Source organism: Aptenodytes patagonicus, chromosome 1, assembly GCF_965638725.1.
Source record: "Aptenodytes patagonicus chromosome 1, bAptPat1.pri.cur, whole genome shotgun sequence".
Taxonomy (NCBI): domain Eukaryota; kingdom Metazoa; phylum Chordata; class Aves; order Sphenisciformes; family Spheniscidae; genus Aptenodytes; species Aptenodytes patagonicus.
In genome coordinates, this window is record NC_134949.1 from 149,553,486 (window position 1) to 149,574,530 (window position 21,045).

A 21,045-nucleotide genomic window follows, 5' to 3' on the forward strand; every position below is an offset into this window, starting at 1 on the left:
TGTTCTATTCCTTTCCTAGGAAGTAGGGTTGTATTTATATGCTGCTGCAGGTTAGTTCTGTGCTTCTCTTTTGAACCTGCCTCATTTTAGAAGAAACAGGCCAGTATAAAGATTTCCACGTTCTTTCTGACCATTTTGTGGATGCAGTGAAACTTTCTCAACCGAAAGGTTCCACTGTATAAGCCTTCTGTGAATCTATATTTTCCATTCTGATCCTTACATTTCAGCCAAAAGATGTTTTATTTCTTTTAGCCAGTATTGAAATAGCAACCTACTTTAAGAGTTAGTTGTTAAAGTTAGCTAAGCAGATGTCACAGTTATCAGCCTTTTTCCCCTCTGTACACCGCTCAGAAACAGTATCTGTTCCCCAGGATCTAACACCACAGGGTCTCCTGCGTTACCAGAACACTAGGTCCGAACATACAAAAGTTACAGCAAACACCAAACTGTAGAAACACTTAGACCTCCTCATCCTGGCCAACATAGCCTGTAAATATAGTGCTATTGTCTTGCTAGTGCACCAGACCTCACTGTTCAGTACAGGTTAGACACTAACATTCTGTTTATTTTGTACTGTGGAGGCCAGAGATCACAACACACCTCTCTGCCAGAGTGACTGTGAATCTGTGCAGCCTGCATTTAATAAGACATGGTTTCTCTGAAGGAAAACCCGGACAACAGGTTTCAAGAACACAGCTACATTCGTAATGGACATCTTTCCCTGCTATCCCCACCTCAAGGACAGCGCACGATCTCAGTTTCTATTTAGGAACTTCCATCTGCACACGCGCTAAGTGCGAGTCTGCAGAGTTCATTCACTTGCCCAAATCTAGACCCACTCTTAGTGAACACGCTACAGCTTTTTCAGTTTGTCAGATCCATTCCAAAGACAGTTCTATGGGAAAAGAAAGCACAAAAACTTCTCACTAAGTCTCCATCCATATGGATAACCAGGTCAACTTCTTTCCCTCAATAGCTTTCCCTCTTCTCTCATTAAAATATAGGAATAAATTGTACAGAGATAAGTATCACTAGCCAAAGATAAACATTGTTAGCCAAAAGATTAGAAAGGTGTAGGAAAATAACAATATTTCTCTGCTAAAGGCCAATTCTGCCTGCCTGCTACTGAGAAACAAATTGGTGCAATTTTGCCCAAGCATAAAGATTTCCCATTCCCAGGATCATAACAGCTATTCAGATCCAGGCCATCAGCCACACTGGAAGCAAATGCTCTCCACACTGAAGTATACATTTCTCTTCTTCTGAGCTAAACAAAACAACTCTAGGAAGAGCTAGCTGCTGCTCACCAGCTTACAGACCACTTTCCTCAAATGACTCAGCCACAGATTGGTAATCAGATATTACAGTGACATTTAGTACAGCTGCATTAAAGATTCACGAGAAAGAAAATGCTCAACCCTTGATTCTTGTAGTTTTGACTAAATAACAGTTATGTGCACAACTGTTAGGACTAGCATGTCCTAACGGGCCATAAATTCACTTCACTTAAGGCAAAGTTACAGGGTACAAGAGGCTCTGATAATAAAATGACCACACAGACAATTAAACCCGCTTGAAGTACTTTTTCAATTATGACTAAATCTGTCTGTTGAGGACACCAGATGTAATCGTCTAATGGGATTACTACCAGTAGCGAGATGTAGAGGAGAAGGGTTGCAGATAACCCACACCAGATTGATGCAAAGCCACACACAATGTATTGCTGTTTCCAAGTAAATTGTTAGTGAGGCTTAAAGTCTAAGCTCCTCTTAAGCTACAAATGCATTCATGAAGATGAAATTGCGATGGCTTGCTTTCTCTGAAAACCCCATCAAGGTTTTTGTCATAGCGCTTAGACCACACGCAGGCTAAAGCTGTCACTTTACCTCCACGGTTCTATTTTGGTGATGAATTTTTCTTTGCCTAAATGACTCACTACAAATACTACACAAAAAATAATTACGTCATTTTTGCATAACATTTGAAAGTAAGAAATGATCTATGAACAAAGCAGATTTAGTAAAATTAATGTGTCTGCCAGTGAGAAATGGCAGATGACACTATTTTCACACGTGCAACCTTCCTTATAAGCAACAAGTACAAATCTCAGGGATGTGACTACGATAACGAGTTTCAGTAATGCCAGTATAGAAACAACTGTGCCTCGCTATCATTATTAAGCCTCTAAGTACGCCCAGCTTATATCAGATGGCCTGGAAGTGCACTAAGATAATACAGTTTGTGCCCTTTGGGTTTGGTGGTTTTTTTTTTAAGAATCCTAAAAAGCCAAGATACCCTGTATCATACTTTTTCTTTGAAATAAAACATCCAGTTTTAACAAAATGCTTATTTTCTTCTTCATAAGTTCTAATTCTTCTCATGTTTTACAATAGATGCATTTCCCTAGTAACATGACTGTTGCTTCTGTCAGTTTTTGACAGCAACTAATTTTACTTTTTTCCTGTTTACATCACATATACTACTGGCAGACGTTTGGAGCGGGCAGGAAATCCTGTATACCCAGCTCATTCTCCAAGCAAACCCTCCCTTCTCCTCAGTTTTCCTTACAGTAAAAACTGACTGAGAATGTCTTTTAAAGTCCATCACAAGCAATCGAGAGTTGTTCTTGGTTTAACTTCCTGGTTTAACTTCCTGGCCTGCAAATAATCTCTCAACAAATAATTCAACCAAATAATCATCGAGATTTCTGTCAGAGGACGGTCCCAGCAGATAAGAGGCATAGTCTCCCTGAAGACAGACAGGTTCACTAGCTAAAAATGGTAGAGGCCGAAACTTTAAAGAGACACAAAAAGAAAACCAAGACGGACAGCAGCTGAGGCAGGCTCTCATGTCAGAAGTGGCTTGTGCTCTGTCAAGCATCAGAAAGGCAATCAGTGGACACGCAACTGCCTTGCACGGGCCACTTTACAGTTGCTAATCGTCTCCTTCATTTCTTCAAAAAGAGAGCTTCAGAAAGAAGCGTTCCCGTGGCTTGGCACAGGCGAGCACCCCTGAAGTCCTTTTACCTGGTGGCTCACCTCAAATGCTTTTTACAGCCTTATGCTGTTTGCAAGTGCGCTGGTTTTGGCTGAGATAAGAGTTAATTTTCTTCACAGTAGTTAGCATGGGACTATGTTTGGGATCTGTGCTGGAAACAGTGTTGATGACATGGGGATGTTTTAGCTATTGCTGAGCAGTGCTTGCACAGAGTCAAGGCCTTTTCTCCCTCTCACCCCACCCCACCAGCGAGTAGCCTGGGGGTGTACAAGAAGCTGGGAGGGGACACAGCCGGGACAGCTGACCCCAACTGACCAAAGGGATATCCCACACCATATGACGTCATGCTCAGCATATAAAGCTGGGGAAGAAGAAGGAAGGGGGGAACGTTCGGAGTGATGGCGTTTGTCTTCCCAAGTCACCGTTACGCGTGATGGAGCCCGGCTTTCCTGGAGATGGCTGAACACCTGCCTGCCGATGGGAAGCAGTGAATGAATTCCTTGTTCTGCTTTGCTTGCGTGCGCGGCTTTTGCTTTCCCTATGAAACTGTCTTTATCTCAACCCACGAGTTTTCTCACTTTTACCCTTCTGATTCTCTCCCCCATCCCACTGTGGGGGAGTGAGCAAGCGGTTATGCCCTGCTTAGTTGCCGGCTGGGGTTAAACCACAACAACAAGCGGTGTCAGGTGCCCTGAGCAGAAGAGAAAGACTTTGCCAGCCCTTCCCTTTTCCAGTTAAGGTAGAAAGTAACAGACACCACTAGGCAATTCCTCAGAGCACTTACAGACACATGTCCGGGATCATATGCAGAATTGCAGGGAAGACCTGGTCTGAGGGTGATCAGTTCTTGTTCAGACACTTTGTTGGCAGGTTGAGACTGCTATCTGGGGGTGACTGTGGTGCTACCACACCATTATCCCTTCATGTTGTCCTACAAATAGTCCAGTTTCAAGGACAGCACTCCTGAGCATCCCATCCAGAGCAGGTAGAGCTCACTTTGCAGCTGCCACAGTGCACATGCAGCTAGATTAGGTATCAATTAGAAAACAATTCCAATCAGCCTTAGCCCTTCAAAAGTTTTATAATTTACTACTATGGCAAAGCATTTGAGCTAATCTATGACTTCTTTTTGTGAGGCAGCAGGAGATGTATTCAGGGGATGCAGCATGTGAGGGGGAACCAGACCGAATTAATTTTCTGTGCTGTGATTAAAGAAGAAAGGATGGTGGTGCATACCGTTTCAAACAAGCCCCAAGAGGCTGGTATCAGATTAAGTACAAAAAAAAAAAAAAGAGAGGTATACTTCCTTTTAACAACAATAATACTTAAACATGTCAAACACTAGAGGGATTCATTCTACGCACCCACTTCTGAAGGATCAACTGCAACTAGATTGCTGCTTTATACAAACACTAGAGACAAATCTGCAAATTTATTGTGAGGCAGCAAAAGATACATTCTGCAAATAACATGTTCACTGGGCTGGGGAAGGGCCAGATCAACAGAATGCAACATAAGCTTAATGAAATGGGTGTTGTATCCAGATTATAACTAAACCTCAAAGGCAGGATATCAGATCAAAACACAGGCAATACATATATTTCCTCTTAATTATAATTAAAAAGACCCTTAACCTGTATAGCAATACAAGACATCAGTGGTCAATTTTGCTCACCCATTTATGAATTAAGGCATCTGCCAAACTAGTTGGTTAAATTGCTGTCATATAGAATCTAACATCATCTCTACCCCTGCTATCAAACATGAGCAGCCGCAATAGTCTGTTACACGATCCTACACGTGTTCAAGAACTGCCCTAAAGCTGACACTAGTGTGATGTCCAGGTAGCACTGATCCGTGATCAACTCTCATTCGTTTGCATTTATAGCCCTGTGGTCACTGGTACAGTCCTGCACTCACAATTTTGGGACCCACTGCAAAAATTCCCATTTTCTCTAACAGCTTTCAAGATGATGCTTCCAGACAAAATATCAAATGTTTTCTATATGCACACCTAATTATGCATATGCCCTTATTCTAGGTCATTGAATAGATTACGCTACAAAAGTAGAGTCAACTAGAAAAAAACATGGATATGGTCACAGCTTTGGTAACCACTTCTTACTAATATCAATTACTTCCAGCAATATGACTCATACATTATCAAAATTACTTTACAGCCGGCAGTGAGCAGATGGAAAGCACCACAGCAATCATATTGAAGGACTTGGCCTTGCCCTGGTGGAGAAGCTGTAGTTTCTGTTGAATAAGCTGCTTCCTGAGTCACCTAGTGCAGGCTGAGGCCAGGAGATAGATAAAAAGAAAATTGCAGGCCGAAAGGCTGGTAAGTGCAGAGGCTCATCAGCCCTCAGATAGAAACAGGAGGAGACATTCTTCTATGTGGTAACATTGCCCATAGCAACAGGAACTTGGATTTCTTACCCTTTCGAGTCTCGTGTTCTTCCTTGCTTAACAAGGGCTGCAGGAAAACCACTCCTGGCTGCCAGTGCCAACAGCCGTGGTGAGGCAACAGCACACACAGGGACAGCATGCACCAGCTCCTGCACAGCACAGGGAACCTCAGGAGCTTTGGCCCACAACCTTCCCACCCACTTCAGCTCAGACCTTACTGCAAGCCATCTGTGATGAGCAGGGTCCTCGTGCTCAAATGGGAAGAGGTCACATGCTGCCTTGTATCGTTAGATGATTAATGCACTTCTGAACCCTACACATCCTCAATAGCAAGGTGGGTTCCCACTGGCCCGATCCTACCCTCCTGGCACCTCTATGAGGACAAAAGGAAGACGTTGTGTTCTGTGGTGACAGACGCAAAATCTCTCCTGGAGCCGAGTGCAAGAAGAGAGGTGCCTCCTGTCTCATCGTGTGACTTAAGACTCCAGAACAGAGGCAGAACATCGGAAGAAACCCTGGGCATTTCTTGTGATTCAGCGGAACAGGGCTCAGAGGTCTCTTTCACTGCTGCCAAGGCTTTCCAGCAGGCATGAACACTGTGCTGTACTGTGGAGTTGCCCAATCCATGGCTTACTGGGACTTACACCCCATATTTATACCACACCAGTCCTGCTCAATGAGGAAATTTTTCCACTACTGAAGGAAAAAAACCATACCAGTGAAGAGCGAACCTGAGCTTGCCCCAGCAACAAAGGCTGATCTTAAAGTAAGCTTAAAATTGACAGGTATGGCTGCCTGACACAGAGCACGAAGTTGGGAACTATTTGAGTTCTTGGCTTTGCAATGGCATGGGAAGAACTCCAGAGTTTGAAAGCAGGATGAAAAAATGAAGTCAAATGCATGGGATAAGCATAACGCTTCTGGAGGAATGACTTGTACTGAAGTCTTCCATTATCTTCAAGGATTTCTTTCCCCATCTCTACCCTATACCCCTGGGGCTGCCATGTGTTCAGTCAAGATGAAAGCTGACATCCAGGCTCCAACTTTTCAAACGGTAGTCTAATGGAGAAGAAACAAAGACTTACAGTCTTGCTCACCCAGATCCTTGATGTTCTGATAAAAACAGTGAATAAATCTATATTCCTGCTTACAACCCAGGGGAACAAAGCTACCAAAACAAAACCAAACCCTGAATATTGACAGACAAATGGAGTAAGATATGTAACTTTGACGCAATGGGACATAACATGCAACTCCTGACAAGCCTAGGCAAAGAGAGTCAGGTTACTACTGGTACGTAATCCTCACTGACCAGTTTCAGAAGTAAATAGGCAGGTATCTTTGCAGACATTCTCATTGGATTGGATTTCTAGCAGCTAAGGGTCTGAAAGTAGAGGTAGCATACTAGCTAAGGCAGACTCTATCCAATACTCAACCATACCAACATAAAATTCAAAGTTTCAGAAATATTTATTACTTTGGTATGTCTTTGGTAAGTATTAGTTGCTAAATCCTATATTCTTCAGTTTCCTTAACATTTATATCACAGCCTGTAACTGCAGTGTAATTTAGGCACTGTAAATTTAATAATTAAAGAACAGTAGTGTGGATTATTGAAACTCCTTAATTAGACCAAAGTTTGTTGATCTAAGCTTGAAGGCCATTGCTTTAAAGCAGCTAAAACAGCAAAGGATAGACATTAAATACTTATCTTTTCATATAAACTCAAGGTCACTCAACGGGCATACACTGAAATGGAATAAAAAAGACCAACTAATTTTATCTGCTTTTAAACAGCTCCTGAAAGTCAGTCTTGCAAATCCAAGCAATCAGGTAAGATTTAAGCAATCAGCATTACAACATTCTTCCAGAGTAGGGAAAACTATCAGTAACTTTGATACTTCGGCTTCTAGAAGCCATTATAAAGCCTGCTGGTATCCTAGGTTCTTTCATTTGAAACACTAAGACCCTTACAAGATACTTCGTAGAAATGTACTGACTTACAATCAATATAGAACAAAGAGCAATTGTTTACCATCAAAAAGTATATTCTTTAAGTTATTGCATCAGCAAGGTTTTTACAGTAGTACAAGCACATACCTCAGCCATATTAAAAACCTGAATAAGTTATATTGGGCATGGCATAATTTATATTTGTGACCTCATTAAAAGATTACAGTTTCAACTCTTTTCAAGTTTCCTTAGAGTTCAAAGCCCATCATCAATGAAGACCATAAGCAAACTGATGCCCAGCCAGTCTAGGAGCAATGGCTACCTTGGAAAGACAAAAGCCGCCGTTTTTATTGCTGAGCATGATGTCATGTTGTCTGGAATATCCCTTTGGTGAGTTGGGGTCAGCTGTCCCAGCTGTGTCCCCTCCCAACCTCAGCCTACCCATTCAGGGGTGTGTGCACAAAATGGGAAACAGAGAAGGCCTTGACATTGAGCAAGCACTGCTCTGCAATAGGTAAAGCATTGGTGTGTTATCAACAGTTTGTCACAACTGGCACCTATGAAGAAAGTTAACTCCATCACAGCCAGACCCAATACAAGGACAGGTGACGCAATATCCGTTTCAGAGGATTCAGCACTGATAAGATTTTGCAGAGCTTTGATGCAAAACACATACCTGAAGCAACAATACTGCTAAGTGTTAGCCTAGATAAAACTCTGCACTGAGCAGTTACTGGGCAACTTTAGGTGCTAGGAGTTTTAAGAGGTTTTGATTGGGTTCAGCTGGCCGACTGAAAGAGGACTTCTTCCACATTCCCTCTGCATTTTGGAAAGTACACATTTGCAAGTAGCTTCAAAGCACTTTCAGGCTTTTCTTCCTGAAGCTGCTGTGAAGAGAAGAAATAATACAAGCACTATAAACAACAGAGTTACTTTAAATTACTGCACTTTTAGGACACTGTATGAAGCCAGTGCTGGATATGGTGTGCTAAGCCGAACGATTATCAAAGCCTGACAGCTGAACATCTTCCCCACAATTATCTTCTCTGGCCTCAGAAATTGCCCTAAACATCAGGGAAGCTTATGGAATTTAATCATTTCAGGGTGGGATATGAAACCTGTTCCTGGCGCCTTCTCTGGAGAAAAAAAAAAACCTATCAAGCACAGTCTTTTTTCGTATCAACTAACGATATCTGTTGGATTCTTCCAGTATGACTCCAACACTTTTTGGTGACTGCCACTGCTTTAACTGCTTCCGCTCCTGGCAATAACACTGCATTCTTAGCTTGATGACTTCCCGAAAGTAGCATTATAAACTAGCATCTCCCCATTTACTTACATAATACACCATCAAGACCCCCACCCAACATATCAATCCCAGTGGAAATCCACAGTAGAAATATACTGCAGAAATACTAGTAAGAATCTAATCCTGAGCTCAAAAGACATTGGTACTGACAGCCATTAAACAAACTTCTCGCATAACTGCAGACAGAATACACTTTTTTTTTAAAAAAGTGGTGTTACCATGGACAGTGTGTCAGTATTTAAGAGCAGGCTAAGCAGAATTGCATGCATTTACCAACAAGCATCCCACCAGCCTTATCAAATACTTGCAACCAACATTAGATTGGATTTTAGCCAAATCATTACTAAAGATGAACTTATCTTCAGGTAGATAGGCTTTTAACACTTTAACAAAGTTAGTAGAAAAATGAACTCTTCACAGAAAGCAACCGCTCAGAATTCAAGAGACTGGTGGTTTTGAGATGATTAGATAAATCAGTTGAGCTCTCAGCCCCCAAGACAGTGGTGAAACTCCCAAGGAGTCACAAAAACTTGAGAAGTAACATAATTAATTGGAGATCTTTAAAAACATGAATTGCCAGGACGATAAAAGAATGTCTACCTGTTCTTTCCACAGCTAGTAACTACAAAGATTTCAGCAGCATGGTCTAGTAAGAAACAAACCCGCATGGATTCACTGAAAGCAACGCAGACAAACTCAGCCAGCCAGGGATCCAGCTGAGCTGCTGCACCAACGTGCTCCTCAGGCACTCCAGGAAAGGGATACACTTTGATTTCACGCATCAGTGTGAGGAAAATGGCATCTGAAGGCTGTAGATAAAGAGCACATATCCTGCTGAACAGTTGACATAGCTGTACGTAACAGGACCATCAAGAAGAGTGGCTGAGCTTCATTATTCAAATGCGTCGAGTGATTTTTTTCAACAAATGGGTTCTCATACAACACTTCTGCAGATTTTAATACACTGACATATGACAACAGCAACTTCAGTTCACTGGAAACAGTTTTCTTTTTAATTTTACCATAAAAAGGCAAAATAAACTCTTTCACTGTAATGTTATAGCTTTTAATATTCCTGAGCTGCATTTTAGAAGCAAAAGTATTCTTAAATGGATTTAACAAGAGACACTGCAGCCTTACTTTCCAACACCACAAGTAAAAATAATTTAGCAAGAAGGCCTCTTTTTCAAAAGACAATGGCTAGCTCTGTGTGTACCTGAAAAAATGCTTCAGGTGGCTCTATGCCACCTGAAGTAATTGCAAAGCCAAATATGTCACAAAATAACAGAACTTTTCAACCATTTTACCACTGCTTCTTACTTCCTACATCAGTGTGCCTCTCTTACATGGAAAGTATTATTATACAAACGGCATTACATGCCAGAATAATTTGGGCCACAAAGCTTGGCACCATACAGACATATGAAGGAATCATAGCAGTTTAAAAGATATCCTGCGTATCTTTATAGTCAGTTTTAAGAACTATATGAAAGTCCTGCTATCCATCTCAATCAGCAAATATTCTACTTTGTTAAATGTGATTTCATTGAATGCACCAGAAAGCATTTCAAGTCAAATCTGTATGCAATAGCTTGTCATGTCTGGAGTTCCTATAACTGGCACCCATGTACTTCTCAAGCCAAATTAGGTGATAGAGATAAAAACTAAATCGACTAAAATTAAGGTTTAGAAAACGGAAAATCAAGAAAACAGGTTGGCTTTTAGCACTGTAGGAACTCGAGCACAAGCACAGGTGGTTATACCTACATTGTGGTAGAAACCTAGAAAGAGACAACAAAGCACGAAGGAACGTCAAAAAAAATCAGGCATCTATTTTCTTGATTTCAGGGACTAGATGCAAGCTAAGCATTGGTTGAAACAAACATGTTTTCTATAGCAGTCACACCGATGAGGTCTCGTTTACAAGTTTCTGGCCCTTTTGTCCAAACACAGCCTCTCCAAGGAGCCAAGGCCTTCACTACCCACTCCAAGTACTCCTTTGCTTACTCAGTGATCTCCTCCGGTGCCTTCGTCTCCTGCTCACGCTTCTGCGACTATGACTTCTTTCTCTTCTGTCTCGTTTACGTTCGCTACTGCGAGTTCTTCTGTAACGTGAACGCCTGGGACTTACACTTCTTCGACGAGGACTATGGCTTCGTCGAGGACTGTAGCTTCTGCTAGAGCGTCTGTAATACCGCCTTTCTTTCCTGCGCTTTTCATCCTGGTAACTCACATCTCTTCTGTGTCTGCTCCTCTCTCGTTTACCCTTACTCTCATCAGTGTTTATGCTACTACATGAACGGCTCTTTCTTCTCCTTGACTCTGTGCTACGTTTGCTCTGCTCACAGCGTGAGTCCTTCCTGCAGGTATTCTGGTCATAGCTAGAGAGGCTCTTCTGCTGCTGGTTATTGGTGGGAACGCATGAAAGTACCCCTGAACTTCTTTTCTCGGAACACCTCTCAGAGTTTGTGGTATGAAGTCTCTGACCTTCTTTGACATGAACTTTGTCATGAATGTTGCCATTCAAGTACTTGCATTGAGTGTTTACACTCTCAGGGGATGCTACTTCTCTTTGAGAGCCGGGAGCCAGTTTGCCTGTAACAGCCTGTCCTGTGGTAGAAGTGATGCAGCTGGATGACACAGTGTGTGGAACACCGCTAGCGATTTTCGGCATGTCAGACTGAGATGCTTCGGTTTCTTCTTTGTTTTGATTAAGTGCATCCATTTTCTTGCTCAGAAGATTGTTCAGTAGTTTCTCCCTCAGTTCCTTTTCTTTTCTCTGCAACCCCAGTGCTCTCTCTTTTTCCTCTTCCACACGTTTGAGCTCAGCCTCCTGAAGCCTTCGCCTCTCCTCTAGCTGCTGAAGACGAATCTTTTCTTCATTATGTTCTTGCTCCAAAAGCTTTACTGTCTGAAAGATAGTCAAAGGGAAGGTAAGAGTAAACAAAAAAGTATTTATAGACCTGCTTATGCTTCCAAGTTATACCGTAACACAAAAGCAGCAATATGGCAAGAAAATAAAATCTAACAAACAGAACTTAACCATCCCAACATAAAACGGTTGCTTCCCTCTTAAAGAGAAAAAAAACAAAACCAACCAAACAAAAAAAACCCCACCACTAACACACAACTGTTGTAAGGTGAAACATTAGTATTAGTCCACACACTCTTTTGAGTGTTAATTTCTCCTAGCTGTTTCACAAGGCAAAAACAAAGCTTGGTCTTTATGGCTCCTTAATATGACAAGAGTAACACACAAGCTAGAACAACATGTGAAATCTGAAGTATTAAAATACATTTATCAGGGTCAACACTTGAAGGTTTCAGTCAAATTTAAAACATGAATTTCTGTGGTTCACAGACGACTTTACAATGAGTCCACAAAAAACAGCCAATAATTAAACACACACATATTATGTAGAAACTGATTCTCATTTAGTCAATCACTTTAGAAACTCATGATACTGAAAAAGAAGGTTCAAACTTAACTTTTTTTTTTTATTATTTTGACCCAGACAAATGGCTTAGTGTAAACCTCAAAATTCTGGGAGTGAAAGAAACACACTGCTCTATTTTATCAGACAACCTTTCTATTTCATAGCTGCAAAGTTACAGAGACTGCAAGAAGTATTTCTCCCTTCTCCTAGCATATAACTGACCACATAGCACTGCATGAGTTCAAAAACACTCCTGAGTTACACTGGCATCAAGGCGGAAGAGAAAACCTGTGCTTTGCCACACAGTTTTTCATTTCTACAGAAAATACTTTACATATATTACATTACACCCTAACGTGACTTTATCCAAGTCTTAAGCAAATGACAGTGAAAAATAACAATACTGTTAGAGAGACAGGATCTAACATTCGAAACCTTAGCTGACAGTACTTTTCCTACAGAAAAATAATTCTGCACATTTTCAAACACCAAATAATGAAAGCTCATTCTCTGAAACTGCAAAGAATAGTTAACGGAACTGCTGAAAGCCAGACGGGGAAACAGCATCAAAACTGAAATTAGAAAGAAGGAGTCTTGTATCTTATCCTCTGTATTTAGTTCACTTTATCATGCTTACACATTATTCCACTGGACTTAAGAGCAAGCCTGCCAATTAGTTTACAGGTAAAAAATATTATTCAGGACTACAGGTTCAAGTTCACTCTTCCATTTACATATATGTGCATATTTTACCAAGGGAGAAATACTGTTTCATTGCACTTTTTTGAATTTTTGGTCTAAGGAATAGCATCTGGAGAGGTACTAAATCTGTTGTTTAACGAACAGCGCTCCCCCACCCCCTCTCAAGTCAGTAAAAGGCTTTGTTCTGCTGAGTTCTTCATTAGCTTCTGAAATAAATATTGAAGTTACCTTTGCCCGGCTTAGCAGTTCTGCAATTAGTCTAATGGACTGAAGATTTCTCTGAGCTAACAGGAGCTTCCTTTCTTCTAACTTTATCTTCTCTTGCAGTTTTTTCTGTTCTTCAGCTTGAAGCTTTTCAAGTTGCTTTTTGTTTCGTCGAACTTCACGATCTTTCTGTTTCTGTTCTCTCTTACGCAACTTTTCTTCTCTTTTTCTCTCTCTCTCATATTCTTCAAGCTCTCTCTGCTTCCTAAAAAGAGATTAATATTTTTACCTTATCTATAGCAGGTAGAAATTTTAGACTCCTACTCTATGTACAAATATATTTTGTACTTTGAGTAAATTTGTTTCTAAGTCCTGTTGATTACTGAAAAACAGAAGTAGAAAACAGTGAACATTTTAACCATTAGTTGTGATAGCAGACAATCATCAGCCTGTCAATATTTAAACACAAGTTGGAATCCAAACATAAAACATGGCTACAACAAAATTTTTTTCTTTTTAAACCAATTTGACCAGAGACAATAACAATGCATCAGGCAGCTGGGCAGTGAATCATCACAGTGAGAAGAAAATTACCAAGCCAATTAATGTGTGCAGGGGTTGGTGGGTATTATTTCAGTCATTAGGACAAAATCGTAGCTTATGTAAAAGGCCGAGGGTTTCCGAGATCAGGTGTCTAATGGCACGATTTTTAGGAAATTGAGTATTTTGCAGATTTAATATTTTGAACTGAACATAAACATTAGTGATAATCTAAAACTTACAGTTTCAGAAACTGTTTAATATCTAAACATTAAGCAATGAGAATTTATACACAACAAGGCAAATGGACACCACACAACCCCTGAAACAATTTCCTCCATTTGTGTTTATATTCTGAATAGCTGTCTTATGACATTTGCACCCCTATACATTTTCTTAAAATGTCACTGTTAAGATACGCTCGTATTCCATACCTTCCCTGGAAAAATACTGATGTTAAGAACAAATGAGCTTTATAATATCAGTTACTTAGCAGTAGAACTAGTGCATTATTTTCTACTCTCCATTTACAATGCACGTGTTTCCATCAGAATGACGACACATCATGTAAGTTCCCAGCTCTTGGAATTAAAGTTCAAAAAAAGAAAAAAAGTGTAAAACACTCTTCTCCAAATCTCATACTCCCTGAACCCTATTTCCTCAAAAGGACCACAGTATTCTCGCTCAGTTTTAAGTGCTTCACTTTAGCTACAGGAGTAGAACTTTGAAAGGAAACTTGTGTTTAGTTATTTTCTATGCATTGACGCTGATATGATGGAGCAACTACAGTTTTGTTATGCCTGACTGTTAAAAATATAACTGAGCAATAAGCGATAAATACCTTTCTTCCTCTTTTTGTTTTTCCTCAGCTTCTTTCTCTTTACGTTTTTGTTCTTCTCTCTGTTTTTCAAGCTCTTGAAGCTTTTGCCTTTCAAGCTGACGCTTCTTAATTGATGCATCACTGAGGTGTTTCGTTGAGTCAAAAGAAACCTTTACAGGATACAATTGAAAACAGTTTTAAGTAGACCAAAAAAAAAAAAAATATCCCTGACAACCTACACAATCCCCAACAATTTTAGCCTAGCACAAAGGTATCCAAACCACAGTGTAAATACAATCAGAAACATAAAACCTTTTTCAAAACAAAGGGAACTTCTCTATGTGCCCAGAGCAAGCACCAGACTACTATAACCAGATAACTGGGAACTAGACCCCTCACCAGCCTCGTTGCCCTTCTCTGGACACGCTCCAGCACCCCAACGTCCTTCTTGTAGTGAGGGGCCCAAAACTGAACACAGTATTCGAGGTGCGGCCTCACCAGGGCCGAGTACAGGGGCACGATCACTTCCCTACTCCTGCTGGCCACACTATTTCTGATACAGGCCAGGATGCCATTGGCCTTCTTGGCCACCTGGGCACACTGCCAGCTCATGTTCAGCCGGCTGTCGACCAACACCCCCAGGTCCTTTTCCGACAGGCAGCTTTCCAGCCACTCTTCCCCAAGCCTGTAGCGCTGCATGGGGTTGTTGTGGCCGAAGGGCAGGACCCGGCACTTGGCCTTGTTGAACCTCATACAGTTGGCCTGGGCCCATCGATCCGGCCTGTCCAGGTCCCTCTGCAGAGCCTTCCTACCCTCGAGCAGATCAACACTCCCGCCCAACTTGGTGTCACCTGCAAACTTACTGAAGGTGCACTTGATCCCCTCATCCAGATCATTGATAAAGATGTTAAACAGAACTGGCCCCAATACTGAGCCCTGGGGAACACCACTTCTGACCAGCCGCTAACTGGAGTTAACTCCATTCACCACAACTCTTTGGGCCCAGCCATCCAGCCAGTTTTTTACCCAGCAAAGAGTACACCCATCTAAGCCATGAGCAGCCAGTTTCTCCAGGAGAATGCTGTGGGAAATGGTATCAAAGGCTTTACTAAAGTCTAGGTAGACCACATCCACAGCCTTTCCCTCATCCACTAAGCAGGTCACCTTGTTGTAGAAGGAGATCAGGTTAGTCAAGTAGGACCTGCCTTTCATGAACCCATGCTGACTGGGCCTGATCACCTGGTTGTCCTGTACGTGCCGCATGATGGCACTCAAGATGATCTGCTCCATAACTTTTCCCAGCACCGAGGACAGACCGACAGGCCTGTAGCTCCCCGGATCCTCCTTCCAGCCCTTCTTGTAGATTGGTATCACATTTGCTAACCTCCAGTCAACTGGGACCTCCTCGGTTAGGCAGGACTGCTGATAAATGATGGAAAGTGGCTTGGTGAGCACCTTTACCAGCTCCCTCAGTACCCTTGGGTGGATCCCATCCAGCCCCATAGACTTGTGTGTGTCTCAGTGGTGTAGCAGCTCGCTAACCATTTCCCCTTGGATTATGGGGGCTTCATTCTGCTCCCTGTCCCTGTTTTCCAGCTCAGGGGCTGGGTACCTGGAGAACAACTGGTCTTACTATTAAAGACTAAGACAAAGGCAGCATTAAGTACCTCAGCCTTTTCCTTCTCCTTTGTCACTATGTTTCCCCCCGCATCCAATAAAGGACGGAGATTCTCCTTAGCCCTCCTGTTCTTGCTAATGTATTTATAGAAACATTTTTTATTGTCTTTTATGGCAGTAGCCAGATTAAGTTCTAGTTGGGCTTTGGCCCTTCTAATTCTCTCCCTGCATAACCTCACGACATCCTTGTAGTCCTCCTGAGTTGCCTGCCCCTTCTTCCAAAGGTCATAAACTCTCCTTTTTTTCCTGAGTTCCAGCCAAAGCTCTCTGTTCAGCCAGGCCTGGTCTTCCTCCCCGCCAGCTCATCTTTCAGCACATGGGGACAGCCTGCTCCTGCACCTTTAAGATTTCCTTCTTGAAGAATGTCCAGCATTCCTGGGCTCCTTTGCCCTTCAGGACTGCCTCCCGACGGACTCTGCCAACCAGGCCCCTAAACAGGCCAAAGTCTGCCCTCCGGAAGCCCAAGGTAGCAGTTCTGCTGACCCCCCTCCTTACTTCTCCAAGAATCAAAAACTCTGTCATTTCATGATCGCTATGCCCAAGACGGCCTCCAACCGTCACATCACCCACAAGTCCTTCTCTGTTTGTGAACAACAGGTCCAGCGGGGCGCCTTCCCTAGTTGGCTCCCTCACCAGCTGTGTCAGGAAGTTATCTGTCTTCCACACACTCCAGGAACCTCCTAGACTGTTTCCTCTCCGCTGCACTGTATTTCCAGCAGACCTCTGGTGAGTTGAAGTCCCCCACAAGAACAAGGGCTTGTGGTTGTGAGACTTCTCCCAGCTGCTTATAGAACATTTCGTCTGCCTCTTCATCCTGGTTGGGTGGTCTGTAACACACTCCCACCATGATATCTGCCTTGTTGGCCTTCCTCCCGATTCTTACCCATAAACACTCAACCCTATCGTCACCATCATTAAGCTCTAGACAATCAAAACACTCCCTAACGTACAAGGCTGCCTCTCCACTGCCTCTCCTTCCTTGCCTATCCCTTCTGAAGAGTTTATAGATAAAAAAAGTTTAAAGATAAAAGACTGCAGTATTTTACTTATACTAACTAAACTACAACTTGAATAAATATTTGCATGTTTCTACATCACACAAAGGAATACTCAAGCTTTTTCCTGAAATACGCTTTCTGATTTGATGAATGACTATCGAGCATACTGAAAAACATCTGCAAACATTTCACTCAACTGATGTGTAAATGCACAGACCACCTCCAAACATATCAGAGCAAGTTTTCTTCAGGCCATGCTTTCATAGATACTACATCTGAACAGACTTTCTTGTTCTCTCCTGTCATAGTTGTATTTTCTAAGACAGTGAGGTTACACTTTGTTCACGTAGTCTAACATAACATTTTTCTTCCACCATTTTCCTTTAAAAATTCTATTATGGCTGTTCCATAAAACTACATTAGTGCTGTTAATGTCACCTGTTGTCATCACTACAGTAGACAGATGCAGGTTTTAAGCACTAGGGATATAACACTTAGCTGTACTTGGTCTTTCACATGGGTTCCCATAAAGAAGCCTGCAGTTTCTCACCTTTACATTGCAAGCCACTGCTTTGCCGTCATCGCCTTTATACATCAGCTTCATCCCTCGCAGGGCGTTCATGGCCTTAATGAAACCTGCGTACTCTCGATATTGAACATAAGCTTCAAAATTTAAATGGCCTCCAAAACTGAAAGTGTGAAAATTTCTGCCAGTCATTTCTTCTCTGTAAGGGTCCAGCATGGGTATATCCACATTACGTATTTCTCCAAATTTCTTGAAAACTTTTATGAGGACTTCTTCACTTGGCTTTTCCGAGCCAGAGTCCTTTGCTGCAAACCACTTACAAGGTAAGCCCTCTAAGTGAATAGTATCTGGCCTTTCCCCTGGCAAAGTTTCATTCATATCTTTTGCATCACGGAAAAACGAGTCCCAGTCATGTCTGGTAGGAAAGTCAATCTTATATTCCGCAGCACGGACTTTTAAAATGTCAGAGAAGCCACTCAGCTTTATTGTTTTGCCATCAAGGCATGCCAGAAAAGATTTAACCAAACTTTTGTTTTCAACCTCTCCTTCAAACCGGATGAAATCCATTGTGCTTTTAGAAATCCGCAAAGTGGAAAACTGATGAGTTTGTACCATCCCTTTCAATCTTTCCATCACTTCCCAGTTCGAAATGGACTTTCCCGGTTGTTTCAGCTGAGGAAGTGCCACACTGATGGTCATTTTTGTAATGGGTTTAAGGTATAACCCACAGGGAGCACAGAGCTCTACAGCTTCTGATGTATCATGAACTATTGTTGCAGCAGCCATAACACAGAAAAAGCATAGGATAAAAAAAAATAAAAGATGCAAGTTTAAGTTGCAGACCAACAGTAGTCAAATAAAATAGCCCTTATCCGCAAATAATTGAATTCTTTGGCCATTTAACCATTCCCAAGTTAAAGCAATGTGTCTTAACACAAGAGTCAATTAGAGAGTTAAAACTGAGTAGTACAAACATCTTAAATTACTTTATAACCACTAGAGCCTGTAAGTAATTAAATCTCAGTAAGGCCTCAGAAAAAAAACCAAGAAGCTGATGACCATCTTAGGAATACATGAAGTTGGTATGTGATGGCTCAGAAAGCAGCTACCCTTTTTCTCAAGAAGGCAGGGACTGGTGGAGCGACGTCACACCGCTTTGAAGTCTACTCAACAGCCAGTAAACCCCAGCAGGCTAGCGCCTAGGCGGATCCCAGGTTCTCCAGCAGAAAGACTTGGAAGGTGTCTGCAACGAGAGGAAAACGTCCCTTTTATTTAAAAGCCTGAGGCCCCACCGCCCGCCCTCCGAGCAGCCTCAGCAGTACAAGGCGGGGGAGCGCCGCGAGCCACACCGGAGCCACCGACCACCACCGGCCGCAGCACCCGCCCGCGGGAAGGCCGGCAGCTGCCCCCGACGGGAGGAGCCCGGGCGGCGGGGCGAGACCCCGGGAAGACGCCGGCGGGGAAGCGCCCCCCCCCCTCCACCCCAGCGGGCCGGGCCGGGCCGGGCCGAGCAGGGTTACCCGCACCCTCCGCCGACGGCTCCCCTACGCGTTCCGCGGCCGCCAGAGCCCGGCGGCGCCCCGCCAGCCTCCACCCCCCAGCCCCAGACGGGATCCTCCCGGCCCCCGCCTCACCCGCAGCCGGCGGGGGGGGGGGGTCGGTCCCACAGGCAACGGCCGCCGGCCCCGCGTGCGCCGCCGCCCCCGGCCCGTGTCGGACCCTGCGCCCCTCCGCGCGCCGCCGAGGCCGCTTCCGCTTCCGCGTGGCGGAACGCTCCCCGGCCGGCAAGGGGGCGGGCGCGCTCTCTATGGTTAGCCCTCTCTATGGCAGCGGCGTGAGGGCGGCGCCTGGCGGCGGGGCGGGAGAGCGGGGAGAGTAGAGGCTTAAAACCAGAGTGGCTGCTACTTTTGGGTGGAACGCGGGCCCCTGTTTCTTGCCTTCCCACAAAGACGTGCACTGTATAGTGTGGTTAGCGTGCATACGCCCAGTATGTATGAACAGCTGTGTTTCCCCGTAAGGTAATTTTCACCATGTCCTTCTAACAGCCTGGGGCACAAGGGCACAGAAACCCTGCCAAAAGCCGCCCTTCCGAGTGGAGGACACAGCTGGGGGGGGGCTGAGGCCGCCAGCTGCCAAGGAAGATAGCCTCCAGCTTGCTGCTCACCACACATTTCCAATAGCTTGTGCTTTTTCTGAAGACAAACCCAAACTCTGTATTTACGGAAGAATGGCGCGAATCAACAAGACATAATTTAGTTGCAGAAACATGAGTGACTACTGCTATTTGAGATGCTGTAAGACACCCAAGCTACGTACACGGGTCTGAAAAATACGGCACATGACCTACAGGAAACCTGACTACACTGTCAGCTGGCGGTTATGCTGGATACCCTACAGCATCCCAAATGGCAGTAGGCGTGTGAGTTAGGCAACTGAATTGAACCTTCAGTGTCATCTTGGGGGCTGTGGGGTCTGGGACCTGCTCGGCGTTCAGCTGCTACTTTAGGAAGGTGCGAGTCCTTTCAAATCCTGGGTTGAACCTACTGCACCTTAGCTGACATCTCCAATACCCTAGAACGTCTCGATAGACTCTAAGCCCCTATGCCAGGAAACTGAATCCTGTTTCTAGTTTACAAGTAGCTATCTGCTACCCTTCCGTGGTCCAAGTCTTTAACAGGATGATATTCTTGGTGTTCTCAATATCCAGGAATTGTTTTATCAACTGGCATCTGAATGGGAAAAGATTTCTTTCTTCTCCCCATCTGCATAGGGAGAAGAAACGGAAATATGGAAAGTATTGATGTGTCTTTACGTAATTGTTCACCAGTAAATATTTAAGGCTACCAAAGCACATCTCTTGAATGTGCTCTTATCCTGCACTGGTCCTCAGTTTATAGCAGTGAAGAAAAGGGGTTTAAGTTGCAGTAGTGGGCACAGGAGGCAGTTGTCCATTTTGTGCTTGCTTGCTTTTTATGTCTGCTTTGCCCACTGTACAAATGAGGCAAAGTATTTGATAGACCAGGAGATCCTCAAGTACAGTTCTTAAATGACCTTACACTATTTTGCAGATAACACATCAGAGCTTCTCACTGTAACTTTACCATCAGCAGATTCCTCATACTTGGGTTCACCACAACTGAAGGATGCAGAAGTTGCCACATACGCACAGGAGAAGGCCTGCCTCCATTCCCTGCGCCACCACCCTCCAGATAAGTGCTCCCACGTTCTCAGAGAACCCCAGTTTCAACACTGGGACTGTAGCTGCATGCCCCCGCCTGCCCCTCTCAATTTCCTGCTGCTCATCCCTAGCCCACGAGCTGTTCCTGCTGCTGCTGCCAACCTCCTGCCCTCATCCAGTGACTCACCCATTACAGCACCTTCCTGCCCCTGCTCCAGTGTTTTAAAACAGGCACCAGGTCCCACCTCGGATAAACTCTGACCACTTGAGAAACCGGGACTGGAGTAACCTT

General features: G+C 43.5%; 1 protein-coding gene across 1 annotated transcript; it reads right to left on the bottom strand.

Moving 5' to 3' along the window:
• Positions 1 to 9,605: 9,605 nt before the first annotated feature.
• On the bottom strand, positions 9,606 to 19,280 carry AKAP17A (A-kinase anchoring protein 17A). The gene is made up of 5 exons (XM_076358436.1): positions 19,210 to 19,280; positions 17,600 to 18,818; positions 14,396 to 14,544; positions 13,039 to 13,279; positions 9,606 to 11,582 (listed from the first exon to the last, which is right to left on the bottom strand). The coding sequence occupies exons 2-5, from the start codon at positions 18,359 to 18,361 to the stop codon at positions 10,650 to 10,652; spliced, it is 2,085 nt and encodes a 694-aa protein (XP_076214551.1). The 5' UTR covers positions 18,362 to 18,818; positions 19,210 to 19,280; the 3' UTR covers positions 9,606 to 10,649.
• Between the last annotated feature and the right edge of the window lie 1,765 nt (positions 19,281 to 21,045).